The 21,496-nt window shown below is 38.7% G+C and overlaps 2 protein-coding genes across 4 annotated transcripts; one reads left to right on the top strand and one right to left on the bottom strand.

Moving 5' to 3' along the window:
- The first annotated feature begins 176 nt into the window (after positions 1–176).
- LOC106173855 (mediator of RNA polymerase II transcription subunit 14) lies at positions 177–17,331 on the top strand. 3 transcript variants are annotated; one of them, XM_087000688.1, is made up of 38 exons: positions 177–332; positions 946–1,108; positions 1,386–1,412; positions 1,654–1,759; positions 1,983–2,077; positions 2,812–2,890; positions 3,063–3,192; positions 3,448–3,488; positions 3,771–3,858; positions 4,191–4,298; positions 4,693–4,736; positions 5,021–5,109; positions 5,350–5,393; positions 5,824–5,936; positions 6,220–6,288; positions 6,558–6,597; positions 6,788–6,913; positions 7,227–7,311; positions 7,624–7,783; positions 8,095–8,287; positions 8,527–8,576; positions 8,766–8,894; positions 9,091–9,167; positions 9,347–9,440; positions 9,615–9,663; positions 9,887–10,027; positions 10,253–10,494; positions 10,823–10,897; positions 11,408–11,499; positions 11,811–11,928; positions 12,127–12,520; positions 12,783–12,863; positions 14,432–14,596; positions 15,035–15,252; positions 15,580–15,703; positions 15,936–16,096; positions 16,349–16,468; positions 16,774–17,331. In XM_087000688.1, exons 2-38 carry the CDS (start codon positions 966–968, stop codon positions 17,035–17,037), a joined length of 4,374 nt encoding a protein of 1,457 aa, XP_086856814.1. In that variant the 5' UTR covers positions 177–332; positions 946–965; the 3' UTR covers positions 17,038–17,331. The 3 variants fall into 3 exon arrangements, with proteins under 3 accessions (XP_086856814.1, XP_086856816.1, XP_086856815.1); XM_087000689.1 differs by having other exon boundaries at positions 216–332; positions 951–1,108; XM_087000690.1 differs by lacking the exon at positions 14,432–14,596.
- Positions 17,332–18,120: 789 nt separating this feature from the next.
- Positions 18,121–21,400, bottom strand: LOC106173894 (uncharacterized). Its single transcript, XM_013555219.2, has 8 exons — positions 21,105–21,400; positions 20,564–20,687; positions 20,237–20,349; positions 19,852–19,927; positions 19,516–19,601; positions 19,008–19,097; positions 18,626–18,715; positions 18,121–18,505 (listed from the first exon to the last, which is right to left on the bottom strand). The coding sequence occupies exons 1-8, from the start codon at positions 21,306–21,308 to the stop codon at positions 18,269–18,271; spliced, it is 1,020 nt and encodes a 339-aa protein (XP_013410673.1). The 5' UTR covers positions 21,309–21,400; the 3' UTR covers positions 18,121–18,268.
- Positions 21,401–21,496: the final 96 nt, after the last annotated feature.

Below are 21,496 nucleotides of genomic sequence, written 5' to 3'. Positions count from 1 at the left end.
GGGTGTGAAATTTTACTTAAAGGGTGGCAGCACGCACAGGAAACAGACAAGATGTAACACATCCAATGCTTAACAAACCTCTTCTTTCAAGTAAATTATGAGTCCACATTCACCCATATTTTAACCTGGTATTTATCTCAATAATTGTTAGTCAATGCCCAAATTAAAATCGATCAACTGCCTTACAACGAATATTTTCACACTATGCTTGAAAGGCCTATCTTGAAATAAATATGGCGGCGACCGGTTGACGATGTGAGAGAACAAGTTGCATTGTTTTATGTATATTTTTCTGCACTCACTGCATGTATTGGGGTATTATTTATTACAAGGTGAGTTTAAAACCTGTTCTCTCAGATTCAAAGTATCGAACTGATGTCAGACATTTATTTATATACGACTTATGAAGTATCCTTACTCTTAGGCTTCCTCCCGTTTGTTTTACAATTTACGTCTTTACTTGTTAGTATGTTAGTTTATTGTTTATGAAGAGTTTATGCGTGCTTTTACCGCTTTTGTTGAAAAACTAAGTTTGACTGAAATGCTTGTTGATTAGACCGTCGTGCCCAGAATGTTTTCGTTGTCTTTGAAAACAAAATAAATTTCTTGGGCAGAGCTTGCTTTGCTTTAGCCTTTACTGTATAATAAAGCATATATAGGAACACAAATATTGAATTATTGTAAGGAAAAGCAAGGGCTTTCATGCCAAAAGTGCTTCTGTCATATATGTAATTTCACTTAGCTAAAATTGGTGTTTTATGTATTGTTGCACAATACCTATTATTGAACTACTGGTACATTAAGATGAAAAAGTATGGATAATATGCCAAAATGCAATGAATTAACACTTAAAACTAGTACCCAATTTTCTTTCAATCATCTGACCACACTTTGTCATTGATAATGACACCTCCTCATGGTCAACTAATTTCTACTTTTCATTAGACCAGATCACCAGGTAACTGATGCCTCCCATAGAAGGCCAGCCCCCAGGGCCTGGGGGTGCAGGTGCTCTGGCCCAGCCTGGACCTGGAACCATCCCCCTGGCTACCCTCATTGACTTTATTCTACAGAGAACATATCATGAACTCTCTGTGCTCTCGGAACTGTAAGTAATATTGAAATAGTTTTTTCTTCTTAATTTGTTTTTGCCTGTAAAACATTGATTTAAGTACAGAGGTGCAAGTTTAAATAAGGCATTTTTAAATGTACATATGCATGTATGCCGTGAAGTGTTTCTGTAAGAAACCGTTTTTTTTTTTTTTTTTTTGTTTTTTGTTTTTTTTTGATTAACCATGGTCACAAAATTGTATTTATCATGATAACTTAATGAATTCAATTACAAGTGGTTGCTTTATTATATATTTCATTTCTTTATTTTATAGGCTTCCAAGAAAAACTGATATGGAAAGGTAAGTGCACAACACCTTGGAGCTGTAGGGAAATACACATTTTTCAATACAAATATACCTCTTTGGAATGATGAAAGACATGTTAAAATTGGTTTTTGACAGAATATTACGAGATGTGCCTGTCTGAGCTAGAGATTTATATGGCCTCTTCTCAGACAAATATATCAGTTATGACAATCCTGAAACTGTTATTTTAGTATTCACATGAGATATTATATAATATGAAAATGTTTATTTTCAGGAAAATTGAAATAGTTCAATTTGCGAGTAGAACCAGGCAGTTATTTGTGCGCCTCTTAGCCCTGGTGAAGTGGGCCAACAGTGCCAGCAAAGTGGATAAATGTGCTGTAAGTCCATGGCTGGCTGATGTACCATTAAAATATCGTCATTCATATCATGACAGTCTAGCCATATTTCATACTCCATAAAATAAATGATTTCTTCTTAGGTTTTTATATATGTTATATATATATCTGGATATTAAAATTTTTAACAGACATAGGAAACATATTTCTACCCTCTTCAGGGATTCACGTGGCTATATATATATTTTGTTTTCATTGTGTTTAGGCGATCTCCTCCTTCCTGGACAAGCAAGCCATGTTGTTTGTGGACACAGCCGATATGCTGGCTAAGGTGGCCCACGAGACCAGGATGTCTGCCAGGTATGGGAATGAATGACTTCACCAGAGAAATGATACTCTGGCACATAAGGCTGGTGTAGTGCTAACTCTCGCCAATTTAGCCAAATGCTAAAACTTGCTTAAATTGGCTAAAGAAAAAGGGCTTGATTTGACTTGTTTTAGTCAAATTATAACCATTTTGATAACAAATTGACAAAAAAGTGGTGATTTGGCTTAGAGAAAAAAATTGCTAGCGCTACCCCAGTAAGGGGTGGTTCAAGGGGGCCTTAGAAAATAAACAGCCATTTTGGACAAAAAAGGTCACCTCTGAAGCAACATTTAATGTAGGTTGTATGAAATTTCATTTAAGGAGATAAAAGGGCCTGTTTTCATTCAGACGAAGAACCATCCCTTTGAAATTGCAATTTGTGGGCTTCCTATTGTTTAGCATTTAATGAGCTGTCACATGTATCTAAATAAAAACAAATAGAATATATCATGTCTTCTCTGCAGGTTACCAGATTTCTCCATCCCCTGTGCCATATAACATTATGTCTTCTCTGCAGGTTACCAGATTTCTCCATCCCCTGTGCCATATAATATTATGTCTTCTCTGCAGGTTACCAGCTTTCTCCATCCCCTGTGCCATATAATATTATGTCTTCTCTGCAGGTTACCAGCTTTCTCCATCCCCTGTGCCATATAATATTATGTCTTTCTGCAGGTTGCCAGCTTTCTCCATCCCCTGTGCCATATAATATTATGTCTTTCTGCAGGTTGCCAGCTTTCTCCATCCCCTGTGCCATAGATGTGCTCACCACAGGTACATATCCCAGACTGCCGACCTGTGTTAAGGTGAGAAAATAAGTCATTATAATTAGATTAGTTACTGTCATAATTAATTAATAATAATATAACAGGTCTAGATGATGTATTTATAGGCTGTCTATATCACAATTTATGTAAATACACACAAAAATACATTTCACATTGTATTTCATCATTGACCATCTTGTCATCCCACCAGGAGCGTATTGTGCCAGCTGACCCTATCTCCCCCATAGAGAAAAGAGAGACATTACAGAGATTGAACCAGATCATAGAGTACAGGCTGGTCACCAGTGACCTCCCACCACAGATGAAGAAACTCAAAATTGGTAACACCAGAAAGCCTCACAGTAGAAGTGTTTTGTTGCTCATACTAGGCAAACTCAGCAGATGTTTTGATTTGAATTTTGGCAATTTGCATTATATGCACTTTCTTTTGTTGTGAGAGAATATCTCAAACACTGACTCTTAGGTAGTGATGAAAATAAAGTCACATTTAAAAAATATTTTTGCAGTACTCTAATGGATGCCATAATAATTTATAGATAAAATCTAATTAGTGTTTGTTTTCCCTCCAACACCAGCTAATGGCAGAGTGAAGTTTCTGGTGGAACATGAGTTTGAGGTAAGAGAACTGAAACGACAGTCAGAGTTTGATGTGTTCTGGCCACCATAGTTTATTATAGAGTAAGCAGGGGTGGTTCAGTGGGGGCTTAGAAAAAAAAAACAGTCATAGAGTGGTCTAACCTGGCATACAGGACAAGATAGTGTAAAACTGAATTATAACTGATTAACAGTTTTACTTACAACAGTCATTTGGATATGCCTACTGGGCACTGCACTTTGTTTTATGCTGAGATATGTGTGTTAGTTTGGGCTGAGGAAGTTCTGTATCCTGTCCCCCCAGGTCACCCTGACCCTGATGGGAGATGGACCGTCCATACCCTGGCGACTGCTGGATATTGATATACTGGTGGAGGACCATGAGACAGGAGGTAGGGGGCGCTGTGGTCTCTCTGGGGCTGTATGAACTTTTATTTGCCATATTTATGTCCTGGTTAACTCACCACAGCAGTGGTTTTGTACAGGAGGTTTTACATAACTTGAGGAAATTTATACCTTTGAAGTATGCAATGTTAAAGATGGGATGGCTTTGGAAAGAAATTATTCTGTACAATTGAATAGTATATCAAGATGACACTAGATCATCTTTTGTCTTTCTTGGAGGGGAGGTGCAGGGGGTTTGAGATTATACATACAATATTTTTATTTTGGAAAGACATATCAGCACTTAACATAAGTGTTAACTTGTATTCTAATCCTGTAGATGGGAAGGCGTTGGTGCACACTCTCCAAGTAAACTACATCCACCAGTTGGTCCAGTCCAGACTACTGGACAATGACAGGCCATTACATGACCTCTACAACTGTCTGCGTATCCTTGAATAACTACAGCACTAACATGAAGATGTAGTCTGTGATTATACATATCAAATCACTGTTTAGATCTTTAAGAAGTAAATAAGTTATTATACTGATGCATCTATCAAGATCTACTATAAAGATGTAATATATAATCCAAGCTCTCGGTCCCTAGGCCTTCTTCAGGGATTTTGAAAAAATATGGTAAAAAAGTAGTTTTTTTATCATATTTGTTTCAAAGTCCCTGAAGAAGGCCTAGGAGCCGAAAGCTTGGATTATATATCATGGCTACAATTATAGAAATGTTGATTTTAGTATGATGAAGAAAGTTTACAGTTTCTAAACCACTTTGTCATTTGTTTAAATCAAAGATGAGGTCATTGTGACTTTTCCTTAGCTGAACTCAGATTCTTTCAGCCAGTCATTACAGCTGGAGGTGCTGCACTCACAGGTAGGCTAAGATTTCAGTTCTGGTGTTTATATTGATATTGTGAAAAAATTGCTGTGCCAGCCTAGAGCAATTTGGTTACTAACCCGATTATAAGTTTTATTCAGAAGTACGTGCCTTTTACTTTTACTTGCCGGGCATGTTCACAGAGGTCTTGTGAGGAGTTTAACGAGTTTCCTTTTTTATTCATTTAACAAATGTTCATTATATTGGTATATGCCAAAAGTAACCCTATATAGTTCACCCATATTTCCCCCATGTCACCCAGTGTATTTTGGTGTTCCCAGGCTGAGAGGCTGAGGAGTCAGAGACTGGGAGATCACATCCGTGTGGAGGAGTACACTGCAGGGAGAAGTCTGGTCGTCTCCTACTGGAGGTCAGGATGGCCCTCTACATTACTGGCTTTGTCTGTTTGTGGACTAAATATGTCATGTCCACGGGTTTGATATAGAAGTTTAAGGAATATATGCTACAGCTGTGGCTGTAGTGTTTTGTTAAGAAATACTTAGTATGATAAGTATAAAGATTATGTATTTAAGCCTATGTCTACATCAAAATATATTGTCAAGTTCAGATATTCTTACTGCACTAATACTATGTTATTGTGTATTTTCAGACTTCAGGTTAAGAGAGACACAAAGCCTGCAGACCAACCACCTGGTAAAATGTGTTTATTTGTATTTTTGTAAATATGTCTGTTATGTCTCAATGCGCAAGAGAGAATTATATATATAAATCTTTTTTTATTAGCAACAATTCAAAATAAGCATGACTATGAAGTATTTTATAAAACTGAGCTCAAAAATGATGCATTTTAAGAAAATACAACTGTGCAAAAACTATCCATTTTGAGATGTAATTGCAAAAAAAATTTAAAGAAGTTAAGAAGATGCAACTGTGTAAAAACTATCCATTTTAAGAAGATGCAACTATGTAAAACTATTATACAATTTAAGAAGATGCAATTGTATAAAAACTATACATTTTTAGAATTAGCAAATGTGTGTATGAAATATATATTTATTTATTTATTTATTTATTCGTTTATTATTTATTTATTTATTATTGTTATTATTTTTGTGCTGTGCAGTGTATAAGCTGAGTATCCATGTGGATGAGGCAGACCCAGGTAAACCTCTCCAGGTGACTCACACACCTGAGATCCAAGGCAAGGAGAGTTACCGCGTGGCCCAGGCCATTAAGGTACGGAACTGTGCCCCACTGTTCACTGATGTGGTTAGCTCCTAGGACAGAAATGAATGAGGACTTTTACACAGCTTTTCTAAATGATACTAAATGGAGAACTAAATAATGTGACAATTCTAGTCTGAAAACTTTGAAATTTTTAGGAATGATTAATCACGTTTACTGTTGAAATTTACACTGTCAGGATTTTATTTTCTCGGGCAACCAAAACTTGTGAAAGTGACAATATGTTTTCATTGTCAGTTATAAAGATGACATTTTCAATTCTTGCATCTTTCAGAGTGATCATCTTTCCATAGAAAAACTACTTATCCAAACTATTCAGGTTAGAAGCCAGGCTAGACTGAGAGTAAGTAAATATATAGCTTTAAAGTTTGTATGCTAAACCAAATGAAAACTCTACATCAAAACTTGCAAAAACCAATGCTACATATGCAATTATTTCCTGAAAGTTAAGTTCTGCTGATTAGTATTATATTGGCTGTTAAATTATTTGATTTACACTCTGTCATTTGCCAATTAAAATCTCATTCTGTGATGTTAAATAAACATTTAGTTTTACACAGATTGTCAAAATTTCCCCATGTATTAAAATTTGATATTTATTTCTTTAACTAGGAACTAGAAAAGGATGTCAAGAAATTTGCTGGAGGCCCTTGTAAGTACATACATACACTGCCCTGAGTATATACGTGTTCTAATACATTTTTACAGCACAAAGTAAGTCCTGTGAGACAAATATTGAGGAAATAGTTAGCAGTAAATAGTCAGCATAGGTAACATGTAAGCCCTAAGAAAGATAGGTCATTGTATTGGTTACCTCTCATTAACAATAACCCTGTTTCCAGGTGAAATCAAAGGTGTTCCCCCCACTCTCCTGGTGCCTGTGCTGTTTCCTTGCATGGATTCCGAGAAAATGTTGATATCAGTGGACATACAGCGGGGACTCTTCCTGACCAGCATGCCTCAGTATGGTAAGTCTGCCCTTAGAACTTTAAAACCACCACTCTCCCCTCGCCCCTTTAAATAAATTGACTGATTTATGTATCTGTTGATTTGGATATGGTCAAATCTTACTTCATTCTACCTTGAAGTTGTGAAAAGAAAGTGAGAGAAAAATAACTAATGCAGTTGAAGAGATCTCTTGATTCATTTTGACTTATTAATTGTATCTTATGATTTTGATATGACCAAATCTTACTTCATCCTGTTATGAAATTGGCTGTGATGAAGAAGACACAATTTCTATCATTTGAATTCATTCATGTGTTACAATTGTGTTTCCAGGTGCCAAATGCAAGGTAGCAGACGACATAGAGGAGAGTCTGAACTCTGGCGGCAGGGAGCTGGCCAGGCTGATGACTGAACTGAGGTCAGTAGAAATAATAAATAGTAATAAACACACCTCAGCTAGTAATCTTTATCTAACAGTATTGGCCCACTTCAGGACTGGATCTCTTTTAGCCAAAATAATAGTATGATTTTATCCAAACTACAACGTTTAATTAAATTGTTGAAGAATTTGGCAAAAATAGAATATGCAATAAAAAATAAAAAACAAACAGTAAAATTTCCACCTTTGCCACTCCAGAAATTGGTTTTTTGGCATTTGCATGAAATTTGTATCATAATACATGTACTGTTTTGTAAAGTTTCATTTTGTATCATTTCCTGTGTGCTGAAGGATCTGGCTAGGAATACAGAGGTGTGAGAAGTCCATCCAGCACCTGCCTGCTGCCGCCTACAGCTTCATCCCTCTAACACAGTACGCAGGGCACCCAATAGAAAACCTGGGGCCCTGGAAGCTGTATATTAAGTTATTAAAGCAGGCAAACTTCTATGTGGTATGTATAGAAAGATCTTCTGACAAGTATGTGACTCACTGTAGATATTTGCAATAAGCAAATTTGTAGGTTTATTTCAGAAAAAAAAGTTTCAATTAGCAAGTAATACCAAACAAAAAATATTCATTTGGATGATGGCTGTTTAGGACTATATTTTCATGCCACTTGATGATGAATAAGGTATTTTAGTAATTGCAGCACTGTGTGTTGAAGTGTTTACATTGTACTATTTCATGCAGTACAATTGTACTGTCCCCAGTGACCTCTCTCACCTGTATATTTAACTCCTGTCAATCTTCCTGTGTGTACAGGTAGTGGACATCCAGGCTAAAGGTATCAAAGCTATAGAGTACAACTACTACCTGCTACAGGTAGAGCCATGTACCTTTGAGAAGGCAGAGAATGAGATTATGGATGACATCCCCACTGCCTACCTGAGACCTAAAGTGATCACCAAGTTTGACACGTATGCCATCACACATGGACCCCTGGCTAAGATACACGGTATGTGAGAGTCTGAGACAAGTTATCTGCCACTGTATTTTGTATTGGTGAAACCAGTAAAAAGGATCCCTTCATCACTGTTCTGTGGTAATAGTGCAGTCATAACTGTAAGATAAGTTTGTACCTTTACGGAGGTAAGTGTTCATTTTGATTAGAAATGATATACATAGCATTCATTTGGAATGGAACAATCCACAATATCCTTATAAATTATTATCATGCCACGTTTTGCTTCTTAGATGCTGAGGTTGATGAAAATGAAGAAGAGTCCCTGGAAAGGAAGAGAAAGGTGAGAGTTCATGTTAGATATATATTTATAAATAGATATGAAAGTATAGCCCCCAGATACTTCCAGTACCTAGTACCAGTGTGTTATAGATAAACAAAATGACAGTGTCACCAGCATGCTATCCTTTGAATTAAAACACAATTTGTTACCTCACCATATTCAGAGTATTGAGTTTCACTTTCATTTCAGATCCTGCAGGGGGATGTGGATGGTCCCCCCAGGAAGCAGGCCAGGGTAGCAGCTTACTTTGTGTCAGAGCTGGTCCACATCTTGGCCGCCACTGAGGACAGGATACCCTTTGTAAATCTGGGACAAGAGGTAGGTTACCAGCCACGGAGGACAGGATTCCCTTTGTAAATCTGGGACAAGAGGTAGTTATATGGACAAACGTGACACTGCAATCAACAATTGTGGCATTTATTCAGTTACCCCATAATTTGAGATGACATTAAATGTCAAATAATGATCTACAGTCCACATTACTGTGAATACACTATCCATGTTCCTGTTTCAGCTCCAGAATCGTGGCATAGGGCACCAAGGTGTCCAGGTGGACGGCAACGGCTCCTGCTATGCTCTCACTGTGGTGGAGTAAGTCTAAAGATCTTTCCTATTATATAGAGAAATAAGAACAGTATTACCCAATCAAATACAAAATTTCACCTATACATTGACATTTTTCTGAGAAAAACAAAGGAACAATTCCTTCAGTTTTAACACTTTTCACCCCCTTCAACAATGTCCTTAACTTTCCCCGTGTACCATTCCAGCATCCCATGCAGCGCAGACACAGAGGCGCTGAAGCAGGACCTGTTGTCATGTACATTTAGGGTCCAAGGCAAGACTCGCAGCTGGCACACTGAGGTAGGGAACACAGGGAAACGGGAGAGTTTTCATTACCTTAAGATAATGTATTTTATCTAGCAAGATGCTTAGCATGATTAGTGTCCACAGAATTTGAAATTTAACATGTAAATTGCACATTTAGTTCTAAAACAGTGTAATGGTACAATCATGTCTAATTTGTTTTTTCTTCAGCTTGTGTTTACCAACTGCCCTGTCATGAGTACAAGTCCCAAGGAAAAAAGTAAGTCTTACCAAAATGACCTAGAGTATTGCAATGGCAATGACTTTTTCTAACTATATGAAATACAAAGTGTACACGATATATAAACTTTATCTGTATGTTACAGCCGATACATCAGCTATATTCGAATTACTATATCTGCATGATAGTCCATACATCAACTATACGTGTATGATATATAAACTATATCTGTACATTATAAGATATATCTGTTGTGTTTCAGGTATCATCCACCGTGTGGTGTGTATGTATGAGTTAAGTCATGATGGAGATGCCAGTAAACTGGTACAAGACTTCATGGATGACTGGGCCACACTGGGACATCTCTACAAGGCCGTGCTGGACTTCTCCATTCAGTATAAAAGTAAGTTTGCCTCAAGTGTGTGGTTTGAAACAGCATGGTATGTGTTTTAACATCTTCCTTTTCCTGCCTTTTTAGTTACATGATATTGTTCATAATGCAAAAAGAATAATAAAATAGAAAACAACAATGGAAATAAGCAAAAAAGAGGAGGGCTTTTGAAAACCGAATTTTGAAAAGAATTAAGTTAAAACATTGCTCTAACTGCGTCTGTACTTCCTGTCCCAGATCCCAGCACCCATCTACACAACATGGTGGAGATAAAGAGTTACTCCTACAAGCGTCTGGTGCTGGGGTATGGCCCCAGTAAACTGTGCAGTGTGAACATCCAGTGGAGCCGAGATAGGACCCAGTTTGTGTTGGCGTTTGGTACCTGTGGCCCCAGCAACACGGCTAACCCGCACACCTTGGTGGCTACACAGCTTCAGGCTGAGTTCAACAAACACAAGTCTATTGCTACATTGGCTCAGGTATGTATTGCACTGTGACAGAGTTTATAACAAACACAAGTCTATTGCTACATTGGCTTGGGTATGTATTATACTGTGACTAAGTTTAACAAACACAAGTCTATTGCTACATTGGCTTGGGTATGTATTATACAGGGACCTAGTGCAAGCAGATATTAAGCATACCCAGAAAGTGATGCCAGAAGGAATATAATAGGAGAAATATGTTTTGACCTGAGATAATTGGTTTGAAAAATAAGACCAGATATTTGTGCTTGGATAATTATGAATGGCACTGCAGCCATGATAGAACTACATAAGGATATTTTTGCTTCGTTTTTTTTTTCAGACTCTGCATGAAACATGGATGCCCATGGCAGCCATCTGCAAACTCCACACCACACCCTTCATGGCACAGGCTCCAGTAAGTAACAACAGCTCTTGAACTTCATTTTAACAAAGTGAAGCAGGGATGTAAAACCTTAGAGCAGAATCCCCAAAGGAAACATTTGACTTTTGATGAAACCAGTACAATTCAAGAGTGGCAGAATAAAAATAAGAAAAGGGGTGCATAGTTAAAAAAACATTTTCAGCTCTCTTTGCAAGGTAGCTATGTTTGCATGTAGAACCATCCATTGAAAGGGTTAGACATGCATAGGAAGGTACGACCATTTTTTTTTTTTTCACCTATTAATTTTTTATGAGTATATAAGCCCCATTTATGATTTAAGTACCTTCTCATTCTTAAAAAGCAGGTTTAAATAATGAGGTTGACTGAATGCATAGAATATCAGTAACCAAATCATCAGCAATTGTTTTAAATATCATTGGTTTCCTCACCAAATGTTTAAAATATGAGCCTGTTTATTCCACTACTATCATAATTTTTATCCAGAAAATGGCCTATTTATAAGACTTTATCTGTATATTTCAGAAAGCTCAAGCTGCCAGTGTTCCTCAGCCCAATCCACTGTTCTCAGTGATTCCTCAGTCTTCAACACACATCAGAATAGGCTACAGGAATACGTATCCTTGGTGGTGTATGAGAGAGAGAGAGAGAGAGAGAGAGAGAGAGAGAGAGAGAGAGAGAGAGTGTGTGTGTGTATTAGCATTCACTACAGGAACGATTGTTCTTCATTATTCTTTAGTGTGCATGTGCGGGCTATACCTTTAACTTCTTCTGAAAAGTTTGTATAAATTATCTGTAATTCTAAATAGGGCTGATTACTTTTACTATTTAAAAATTGTTCTTATAAAGATCCCACTATATAGTAGTTCTGATGACAATCAGTAAGTATCACGGCAGTGTGAAGTATGTACCTTAACTGTGGCCTCAGTTATTGTCTAGATATCCACCTGAGGAGTAACAAGATGGTATCGGTGAGAGACGGTGCCTACAGCTGGTTTGATACCAGTAAGGTCGTGGAGGGCTTCACACCAACTCCTGGATTAAAGGTATGGCTTTACAACATGTGCAGAACTGTTGGAAGCACTTATTTTGCCTTGGAAAGAGGAACACACCATGAAATATGATTATGCTGTAGTAAAATTTCCAGACTTCTTTTAATTTTAATATTTTGTTCTAAGCCCCCTAAACATCCTCATTCATATCAAGACAGCATTTTAACTCAAAGCTGTACATTGTGTTCACAGACATTCCTCAACCACTTTGTTGAAGAGGGCGTTCCATCAGGTATGTCCCGCAGAAGGTCCACCACGGAGGACGACAACCCACCATCGCCTGTTGGCATGGACTCCATGGAGACATTCATGAACCAGCCCCAGCAGATAGGATCTCCCGTCAAGAAACAAGATGGCGGCAGTGGAGGGGGGTTGAGGTTTCCAGGACCCATGACACCCCCGTCCAACCCCCACACCCCCGCGTCTCCTAGTGGGGCAAGGCTGGGGCAGTCTGGGTACAGTGCCTCTCCAGCCGCAGCGTTCCCTCTGGCATCGCCACCCTCCCTACAGATGGGGACACCGTCGCCTGGCAACGTGCTCGGCGTGTCCTCTCCTGGCAACCCTCAGCTGCATGTGCCATCTCCAGGTATGGTTTACATCATGACTTCTAATACAACTTTGTGTTACTGTACTAAGATAGTATGGTATTTTTAATGGGGCATTTATATGTAAGCATAAACTTATTGTCACCTTACTAATAAAATATAATGTCTTTTATTAATCACTCAGTATGACCAGGCTAATATGAACATGTAGCAGCGTTTATCTGTACAGGTGTTCCATAAAAAAAGAGTTGACAATTTTTCATGTTAATTTGCCCTCTACAAAAGTTGCATTTCTGTTTTCAGGTTCATTTGTTCCAGCCCCTTCTCCATCTTCCCTGGGGATCCATATGCCGTCTCCCGCCACAGCTTTCATCAGCCCTCAAGGTAAACATCTTCTTAAAATTCTACCCCTAACCAACCTGCCACATCCATAGTACAGGGCAATAATAACAAGACACTTTGTGATTAGTTTTGCCTGATTTGTCTCAAAGATGGATGTTGTCAAATGCAAAAAATCATTTAAAGGTGATTTTAATATGTTTGCCTAAGATTGTTGTCTTTCCAGTAACTGTTGTCCACAACAATGTGAAAATTGGGCAGGAAATCACAGGAATAGATAATTGAATATTAAAAAGTGTAAAATTGCCTCAAGACATCTATATCATGATTTCATAGCCATAAACCTGTGTAAAAGAGTCCCATGTCTGAATGATGTATTAAAATAGTTTTGTATAAAGTTTTTTTTCTTTTGGTAAATTTTTAGCTATTTTTAACCTACTATTTAATACCTTGTATTCAGTACAAAACAAAGAGGATAGTGAACTTAAATAGAATGCTCTTAATGATAACCAGTGACCATCATAAATAACCAGCTAGCTGCTAATGTTGTCTGCTTACAAGTTAGACCTGGCTTTCTGACATCTAACCAGTTCATATGGTGTTTACTGCGATGTTGTCTCATGCTGTGGCTGTGTTCCCCAGATCAGTGTGACATCCCCACCCCCCCCCAGCCCCCAGCCCCTCCCCCGTGCCATGTTGTGAGGCTGCAGTCTTTGCTTTGTGACACCATAACCTGATTTATCCTGGCCCAAAGCTATTTCTGTAATCACCTGAAACGTGTAAACTATTGGAAAGTATGAGAAAAGATAATGCAGTATAAAATACTGAGCATTCCTTCCCCATAGATGTGCCTAACAGGTGAAAATGCATCCTAACTGCATGGCCAATGTTTTCGCCGACCCAAGATTACAGTTTGTTAAATCACGACAACAGCACAACGGATGGAATAACTTTCAGCATCCGTATTGTATTCATTAACAACTTATATAATGCAGTGGATCTTAACTGTGCATGGTGTAATGTGATTGCATGTTTACATTCATATAGTTTTTACCTTGCATGCTTCACCAGGCTCTTCAATGTAGACACAACCATCTCTCTCTCTCTGCTCTCTCTCTCTCAGTCCATATTGTGCAGTAGTCTTTAATCTGCTCTGGTATGGTTTATTGGAGATAAAGCCCCACCCCCCCCTGTAGGTATAGTGGCCAACTGTCTGTGCTAATGTGTAGTAGTAGTAGTAGTAGTAGTAGTAGTAGTAGTAGTAGGGTTCATTCCCGTTGAAATGATTGATCTACGTAGATCGATTCAATTCCGCTGGTTCTCTCCCTGAACGTAATCAGTTCAACAGGCCTCCTCGTGTTTCAAACGCACTTGTATAATCACCAGCTTTTCTTTATTCTTCTCAACACCAGAAAGAGGCTTGTTCATCTGCTTAACTGATTGCATTCAGCCAGAGTCCCCACGTAGTTGGAGCAACCTCCATAGACGGATAGTTTCAATGTGAATGAGCCCCTAGTAGTAGTGGGTGGGCGGGACATGTAGGCTGTGTCTCCATTGCTGTCATCTCCTCTCTAACCATGTTGATGGTTTATTCCTCTCTGGTCTAACCACAGGCATGCTGGAAGGTGGCTCCCCCTACCATGGCGGTGGCTTGGTCACTCCGTCCCCTGGTCCACGGAACTGGCCAGGCTCTCCCTCGCCAGCGTCCAGGCATGGGACGGCTCATTCCCCTGGGGCTGGCCACCAGGCTTTGCACTCGCCTCCTAACAGGGACCTGGGTATGTGATTAACACTATGGTAGACTGGGGGTGGGGTGAGAGGGAGGGGGGGGGTGAGGGGGGCAGGTAGGTGCACTGTACACAAGGACCTGGGTATGTCATTAATACTACCACAGATTTGGGGAGTTGAAGGGGGGGGGGGCACATAGCACTGTGAACACGTTCTCTTCTATTTTCTATGTATTATATTATTAATTACTACTGCATTGTGCTCTCAAACCTGTGGGGGAAACGAGGAATGTCCTGTCTAGCACTGTCCACACTGAATGGAGATTAAGATTGCTTGAAAATGTTTCCTGAAATAAACTTGTTCAACTGTTTTAAATTATTTTGATTAAAAAATCATTTGACTGACTTTTTCTATAACTCTTTTCTTTGTGACTATTTGTTGTAATAGCTGTTGATAATTATAAGACATCTCCAACTCCTGTATTACAGTGATGAGTCCACCGTCAAGGATGTTACCCCAGAGGTCCTGGGCCGCCTCCATACCCACCCTGTTGACCCATGAGGCCTTGAACAAACTGCTGACCCCAACGTCCACTCCTGGTCAAGGTCCTGGGCTGGGCTTCCTCCCCTGCTGTCCACTGCAGAGATTCCTGGGCTGTGTGTTTCTGAAGAGAAGTCTGCAGAGAATTGTTCAGACTGATGACGCTGTGAGTTCTCAGGACTGAAGTCTGCTACTAAAGATAATTGATATTATTTTGTTTCATTATTTTCGTATATTGTATCATTTCATAATTTGCTGTCATATGTTATAGCAGTAACTGGTTTCTGTTGTTTATCGTACAGTTTAGAATCAAAGGTGACTGATATATTTTGTTTACCACTATTCTACATAACCATAAAAAATGATGATAAATTCAAATTTTAAGTCCTAATTGATGAGAGAGGACTTCCTTTATACGTGTGTCAGATACTTGGACAATCCCCACACAGTCAGTACATTAGTTCAGTGAAGTGTGTTATTCTCTTGCTATCAGCTGCAGCACATTCCCCCCACTGAGCCTGGAGTGGTTATGTTTAAGAGTGACAGCATGCAGTTCAGGGTGGCACTAAACCCAAACACACAGCAGGTGCTCCAGATGAAGATCACGCCTTCTATAGGTAGGTACTCGTACACAGAAGTCAATTAAGTGTGTGTGTGTGTGTGTGTGTGTGTGTGTGTGTGTGTGTGTGTGTGTGAACCCCAACACATAGCAGGTGCTCCAGATGAAGAGCACACCTTCTATAGGTAGGTACTCATACACAGAAGTCACCAATGTGTGTGTTTGTGTGTGTGTGTGTATATAAATGCTATACACCTACTTGATACTCACTTTTCCTCTAATGTTTCCAGACCAGTGGAGTCATGATGAGCTGCAGGTGCTGGAGAGGTTCTTTGAAGTACGTGTCACATGTCCTCCATACAAACTGTATGCTGTCACCGCCTTCACTAAACTGCTGGCTGCTCCACCAAGAATACTCAAAGACTGTGTACAACTCATGAGACTGGAACTGGTAGGTTATACTAGCAATTTATTTATTTATTTATTTATTTATTTATTTATTTATTTATTTATTTATTTATTTTTACAGTATGGCAGGCACTTTTTATTGTCAAAAACTTTGCAGGACAGAAAATGCTTGCATCAGATTTTCTAATTAACCAACACCTGTCCCAGAGTCCACCATTTGTAGTCCTCATCTACTGGATAGCAAACTTCTTTAAACATTCTTATACCATGAATGGATTATCTGTTAATCTTCCAGATGCCAGACCGTAGTTTCAAGTGGGGTGTCCACTGGTGTTTGACCAGTGCGGCCAGTTCATCCCCAATTGTGGCTGGGGCACCTGCTGTCCTCATCAAGGGAAACAAGATGTTGTTCATGGTGAGTTGGAAGCTCAGAAATGGCAGGTTTTTTATGGGATGTAGTTATGTGATGTTAAGTGTAACATCATTGTTGGTGTTTCTAATATTTATGTGTATATCACCTTTCTCACTTTCAAAATGGTTTTCAAGGAAACGTGTGTGCCTATGTGTGTCACAACCAGTTTGTTGATGTGAGAGGTGTTTTCAGTTTTAATCTCTGACAAAAGTTATTGTTTCTTTCCTAAGCAGTTTATATATGAATAAAGACCTCATATTAAGATAAGACCGAAAAAAAACATTAGTAAAAATTGTCCATTTTTCCAGATCCAGTTGACGCGTATGTCTGCCCCGCCCACCCCCGGGGGTAGTGACCAGCAGAGTATCGTGATTCCTATCTTGTATGACATCAACACTAACATCACCAGTATGGTGGACCAGTCCAGGAACCAGCCCCAGGGGTCCAGCCCCCAGGCCATGGCCGTCATGAACATGCTGAAACGTTTCACAGAATATCATGCTAACTCTGCCGAGTGCTCCATATTCCCTGCTGTTAGGGAACTGATGGCTAACTTGATACTGCCGGTTTAAACAGACACTGCTTCGATAACTTATTATTAAAACAAGGAGACAGTAAATCCTCCTAGGACTGACAGAGAGAGGTCCATTGACTGCTATGTGCAGTTGAAGTGACTTTGAAAGAACTGGTTTTTGTCACAGTTATCAATAAAGTCATATAACACATTTTACTAGTCAGCAATTCTGATCTTCATACGTGTCACATTCACAGATCCTGTATGTATGTAATCGCTAGTTACAAAACACTTATGCCTAATGCATTGTTTACAGTACTGTTTTATAATAAATTCATATATAAGTGCATCACATTAGGTCTTTTTGTTTTTCTGGTATTTTTTAAGTGCAAACTGTATTATATGTTGTCTTATTTTTTTATTTTTTATTATTTTTTAAGAGAAGAGGATGTCCTAAGTAGTTGCACTCCATGGAAGGTGCTGGAAGTTGACTTGATTCCCTTGGTACTGTGCCTTTTCACAGGTGTTGCATTCATATAAATGCAACAAAATCCAAATTTATCAACATTTTCTACTGATTAGTGCTAACCAGTGAAGAGGAGATTTTAAATCTGACTTACTTTCATAGTCAAATGGAGGAATAAAGATATTAGATTTAGTGCTCCAAAAACTGCTGACTTCGATAAGATTTGTGGTTAAGATATGTATTACTTCTGAAAAGTGAGTGTCCACTTTGTCAGTGCTAAGGCATAAATGTTGAAATATTGTATTATTTACTTTATTTGCTGTGTGCTTTATTATTCAATATGGAATGGCTCATACATTTATTATATTGAGGCAAAAAAGTGCTAATTAGTACTAAATAATAATAGTACTCTATATACTATATAATTTGCAGCTCATGTGAGTTAATGACCTCCAGTATCTGTTCCATTAGTAAACTCACCACACCATGCGACTACAGGGAAATAACTTGTTTGGTGTTGCTTGAAAATTGCCTCCATGCAATATTACATCCATTTTTGTTATGATCACTATTTACTTAGTACAGACAACACAGGCCAGTTCTCTGCCATCCACATATGGTGGACAGGGGAGAGAGCCACATTTAGCCTCAGCAATGTAGAACAAGGCTCCGTTCTTACTTTTATAGCTCCCAGGCACCACTTCTGGCGCTGCATCCAGACAGACAAACTCTGCTCCTCCACCGTCACTGTCATGGCCTGACACCAGGTAGCCATTGTACTCTGTTGTCCACCCAGCTGGACACGTCTTCTTGGCTGGTATCATCACGTGACTGGGACGTGTTTGAGCGTGGCATACAGCACAAGGGGCATCATGGTTATAGACACTTTTACCGTCAAAGATGTTTTCATTTGTGTATCCAGTTTCGTACTCCACACCGTGTATGTAAGTGCCGGAGTGCTGTCTGCCATCCATGTACCTCCCCCATTCTGGTATCTGTGGCAGACACAGATAGGTGCTGCCATGTATTTCATTGTCGTAAGAGGCTCCTCCTGCCACACCTAACGGAAAACATAAATGATGGAAGAAAATAGCAACTTATTCATATATCACAAACAATTTTAGGCAAAATGGACGTAAAATTATCTTACTGAAACAGTTGAGGATGAATTTAAGCATACCTTTGTATAAAAGCTGTGAATGAGTAGCACAAGTTGTTCTGCCCCAACGTGTATACACTGCCCCACCATGGCTGGTAGTGGCTGGTGAACCTGTAAACATACATAAATCCTAGAGAACCTCACTGTGTGCACTGTCCCAACGTGGCTGGTATTGTAGATTTGTAAATGGACATCAGCCTTGGAAGGCATTATATGCACAATTGCCTATGTTCCTGTCATCAGAACAGCCTTTCCTTTTCCATAAGAAAGACAGTATGAAAGGACAAGGTAATGCATTTTTTCCTTTTTTCTTTAGTTTGTAAATATTTAATAAATCCCAACTGTCAGATAAGATTCACTCAATTTCAACAGAAAAGGTGAAGTGTATAAACACCAGACAAACCTGTTTGTGGAGCGCCATTTCCAGTTCCAGTGTTGGCTTCAAACTGTTCAGTGTCAGAGGTCCTGGGTTCACTTTGGCTCCAGATGGACCCTTGGGAATTTGGAATAAAGATATAAAATATATTGGTAATGCCTTACATAAAAGAACCCATACTGTTTTTTTTTTTTTTTTTTTCAATTTATGTAAGGATATAAATCTACATACTATTCCACTACTTAGGTTTGGCTCACTTGGTTTTATTTGTTCTAAACATGAACCCATATATTTCAAAAGTTCATCTTATGGAAAATTTTACTTATGAAATGTGAGGCTTTTCCATGGCATAAGAAGTCTGAAAGGGTAAAATGGCTACTTTTATGTACATTTATTGCCCTCATGCTCAGATTATTCACTTCCAATTTTTGATGTTTTAAGTATTTCATTTTTTTTTATGAACATATAGTGGCACTTTCATGTAATTTCCACCATATTATTGCACTTTTAAGCTACCAGCCATGCCATGCCTTACCTGTATTCCACCTTTGCCATCTCCCCCCATAAATCCCCCAGACAATCCCTGTGGTCCCTGAGGACTGATCCCTGATGAGTTGCCAACTAAAAAAATATTTTTGATAAAAAGTAGATTTCAGCATAGTTACTAGCTCATTCTTTGTGGTCTCGATGTCTTATGTTATGTTGGGAGTTTTATAAAGTAAAATTTTCCTAAATGGGTGTTACTTTGTACAGAAATTGCACCATTCATGCTGAGAAAAATACACAAAATATTCACATAAAAATTCTTGCTGAATTATATTTAATATTAAACTGTTAGCAATATTTTAATATTTAAAAAAAGCAGGCCTACTGTTAGCTTTTAAAGGTGTCTTATATCCAAACAGCCTCATGAATTCCTTCACACTGTCTAATGTTATAACTGGTTGCTGTGAATAAATAAGAAGTTTTATTTATCAAATGGAAATAAAACTGCTCACTCAAGAGATAAGTATTGCATTTATATATTATTATTATATTGGTCATGTATGATGTCACTGCAGCTTTCACTAAATACTTAAAAGTTATGCATGTAATTATGTATTACTACCTACCATTATTACTACAGTAACAAGCATAAGGTTTGGATCTCGTAAAACCTGCAGCAAAAATTGCTCATTTTTTCAAGTACAGAAGAAGAAAGAGGTAGGAAAAAACATCTTATCTACGACTTACACGCCTGTTTAGCTTTTATTTACCTGAATTCCGTCTCTACCGTCCTTCCCATCTTTACCGTCCTTTCCATCCCTGCCATCTCTCCCTGGGGGTCCCTGGGGTCCCTGCTTACACTCTGACCTGCCTGATCTCACCGCTAAAACACGAGACATCGCTCTGGTTTAAGGTATGAAGTGCACGGGGTTTTATCATGGAGAAACCATCAGCTACATATGCCGGTTCCAAGAACTCTGGCGTTTAGCCCCTTTAGCTAAATTTATTGTGCTACAATACGTGACCCCCTCTGGGGCTTACCAATATCTTATTTTAACATTTCAGGGTAATGGCAGAAAAAAAAACAAAATTCTTACAGCTTTCCTGCTGTGTTTGACTCTTGGAAATGAAATGGCTTCCACCGTGAAGGTTTGTTGCGTATTTCGCGGCAGTTGAGACTGTTTGTGCCTCTAGCTTCAGTTGGATGTTCACGATGTCAGACTATATTAAGGTGGAAATGAAGAACACGATCGTTATTCTGAAGGTGGATTTTTATTACAATGTTCGGAATAAACTGATTCCAATTATAACTCCGCGATGCCAGATATAAAAGTAACAGTCGTTGCCCTGCGCGATGGTGACACGATATGGCGTTTCCCGCTAAAACATATTTGTAATGAACCTTTTCATATACATATATGACGAATGTCTTAAACTTATATAATTTTGTACGCTTAATTCAAGCGTGGGCTCGAAATAGGACATTACGTTTAAGACTAACTTAGTGGATAACGCAAGCTAAATATTCCACGGTTCGTGTCAGATTTACGTAAGGTCGCGCAAAGAAAACCCAAGTCCACATAATGGTTACATATGATACACAATGTAAAAAGACAAAAATCCAAAGTAAAAAAATACCCTCAGTTGTTTGTTTTCCTGTCGGACCTTAGCAACCTCAAACTCCAGCCTTTTCAGGGATTCTATCTCTTTCTCTTGTCTGTCGAGTCGTTCGACCAATTTCATCAAGATATCGTTATTGACATTGGCATGGTGTTGTAAAATTGATGTCGCTGCTGTAATGGCAACAGCAGTTAGAATAAGAAATATACATGTAGACAGCATCGTGGTGTTGGACACTGTAAAGATTATGGCGATAAACTGTTATATTTAACTGTGTAGACCTTGCGTGGATCAACTGATGTACCTTAGCCGCGTTTCCAGACACTGTGTAGTTTACTTAAAGAGATAACACTTGAACTGTAACTTTCGTCTCCATCATATCACAGCTTGTTTGCCAGTTCGATGTGAAG

The sequence above is a fragment of the Lingula anatina genome, chromosome 1 (assembly GCF_051362555.1).
Source record: "Lingula anatina isolate TDL-2025a chromosome 1, LinAna3.0, whole genome shotgun sequence".
In the NCBI taxonomy this organism is placed as follows: Eukaryota; Metazoa; Brachiopoda; class Lingulata; order Lingulida; family Lingulidae; genus Lingula; species Lingula anatina.
Note: the sequence above shows the minus strand (reverse complement) of the source record. Positions and strands in the feature narration are given on the sequence as shown.

Bases quoted from the DNA above. Each gene is read 5' to 3' on its own strand.
- LOC106173855 (XM_087000688.1), top strand. From the start codon at position 966: ATGCCTCCCATAGAAGGCCAGCCCCCAGGGCCTGGGGGTGCAGGTGCT. The intron at 3,193-3,447 runs GTAACACCAGAA...CTCCAACACCAG, and splicing joins GATGAAGAAACTCAAAATTG to CTAATGGCAGAGTGAAGTTT. The intron at 15,704-15,935 runs GTAGGTACTCGT...TAATGTTTCCAG, and splicing joins GAAGATCACGCCTTCTATAG to ACCAGTGGAGTCATGATGAG.
- LOC106173894 (XM_013555219.2), bottom strand. From the start codon at position 21,308: ATGCTGTCTACATGTATATTTCTTATTCTAACTGCTGTTGCCATTACA. The intron at 20,688-21,104 runs GTATTTTTTTAC...ACCTTAATATAG, and splicing joins AGGAAAACAAACAACTGAGG to TCTGACATCGTGAACATCCA. The intron at 19,098-19,515 runs GTAAGGCATGGC...CAAATTCCCAAG, and splicing joins ATGGCAAAGGTGGAATACAG to GGTCCATCTGGAGCCAAAGT.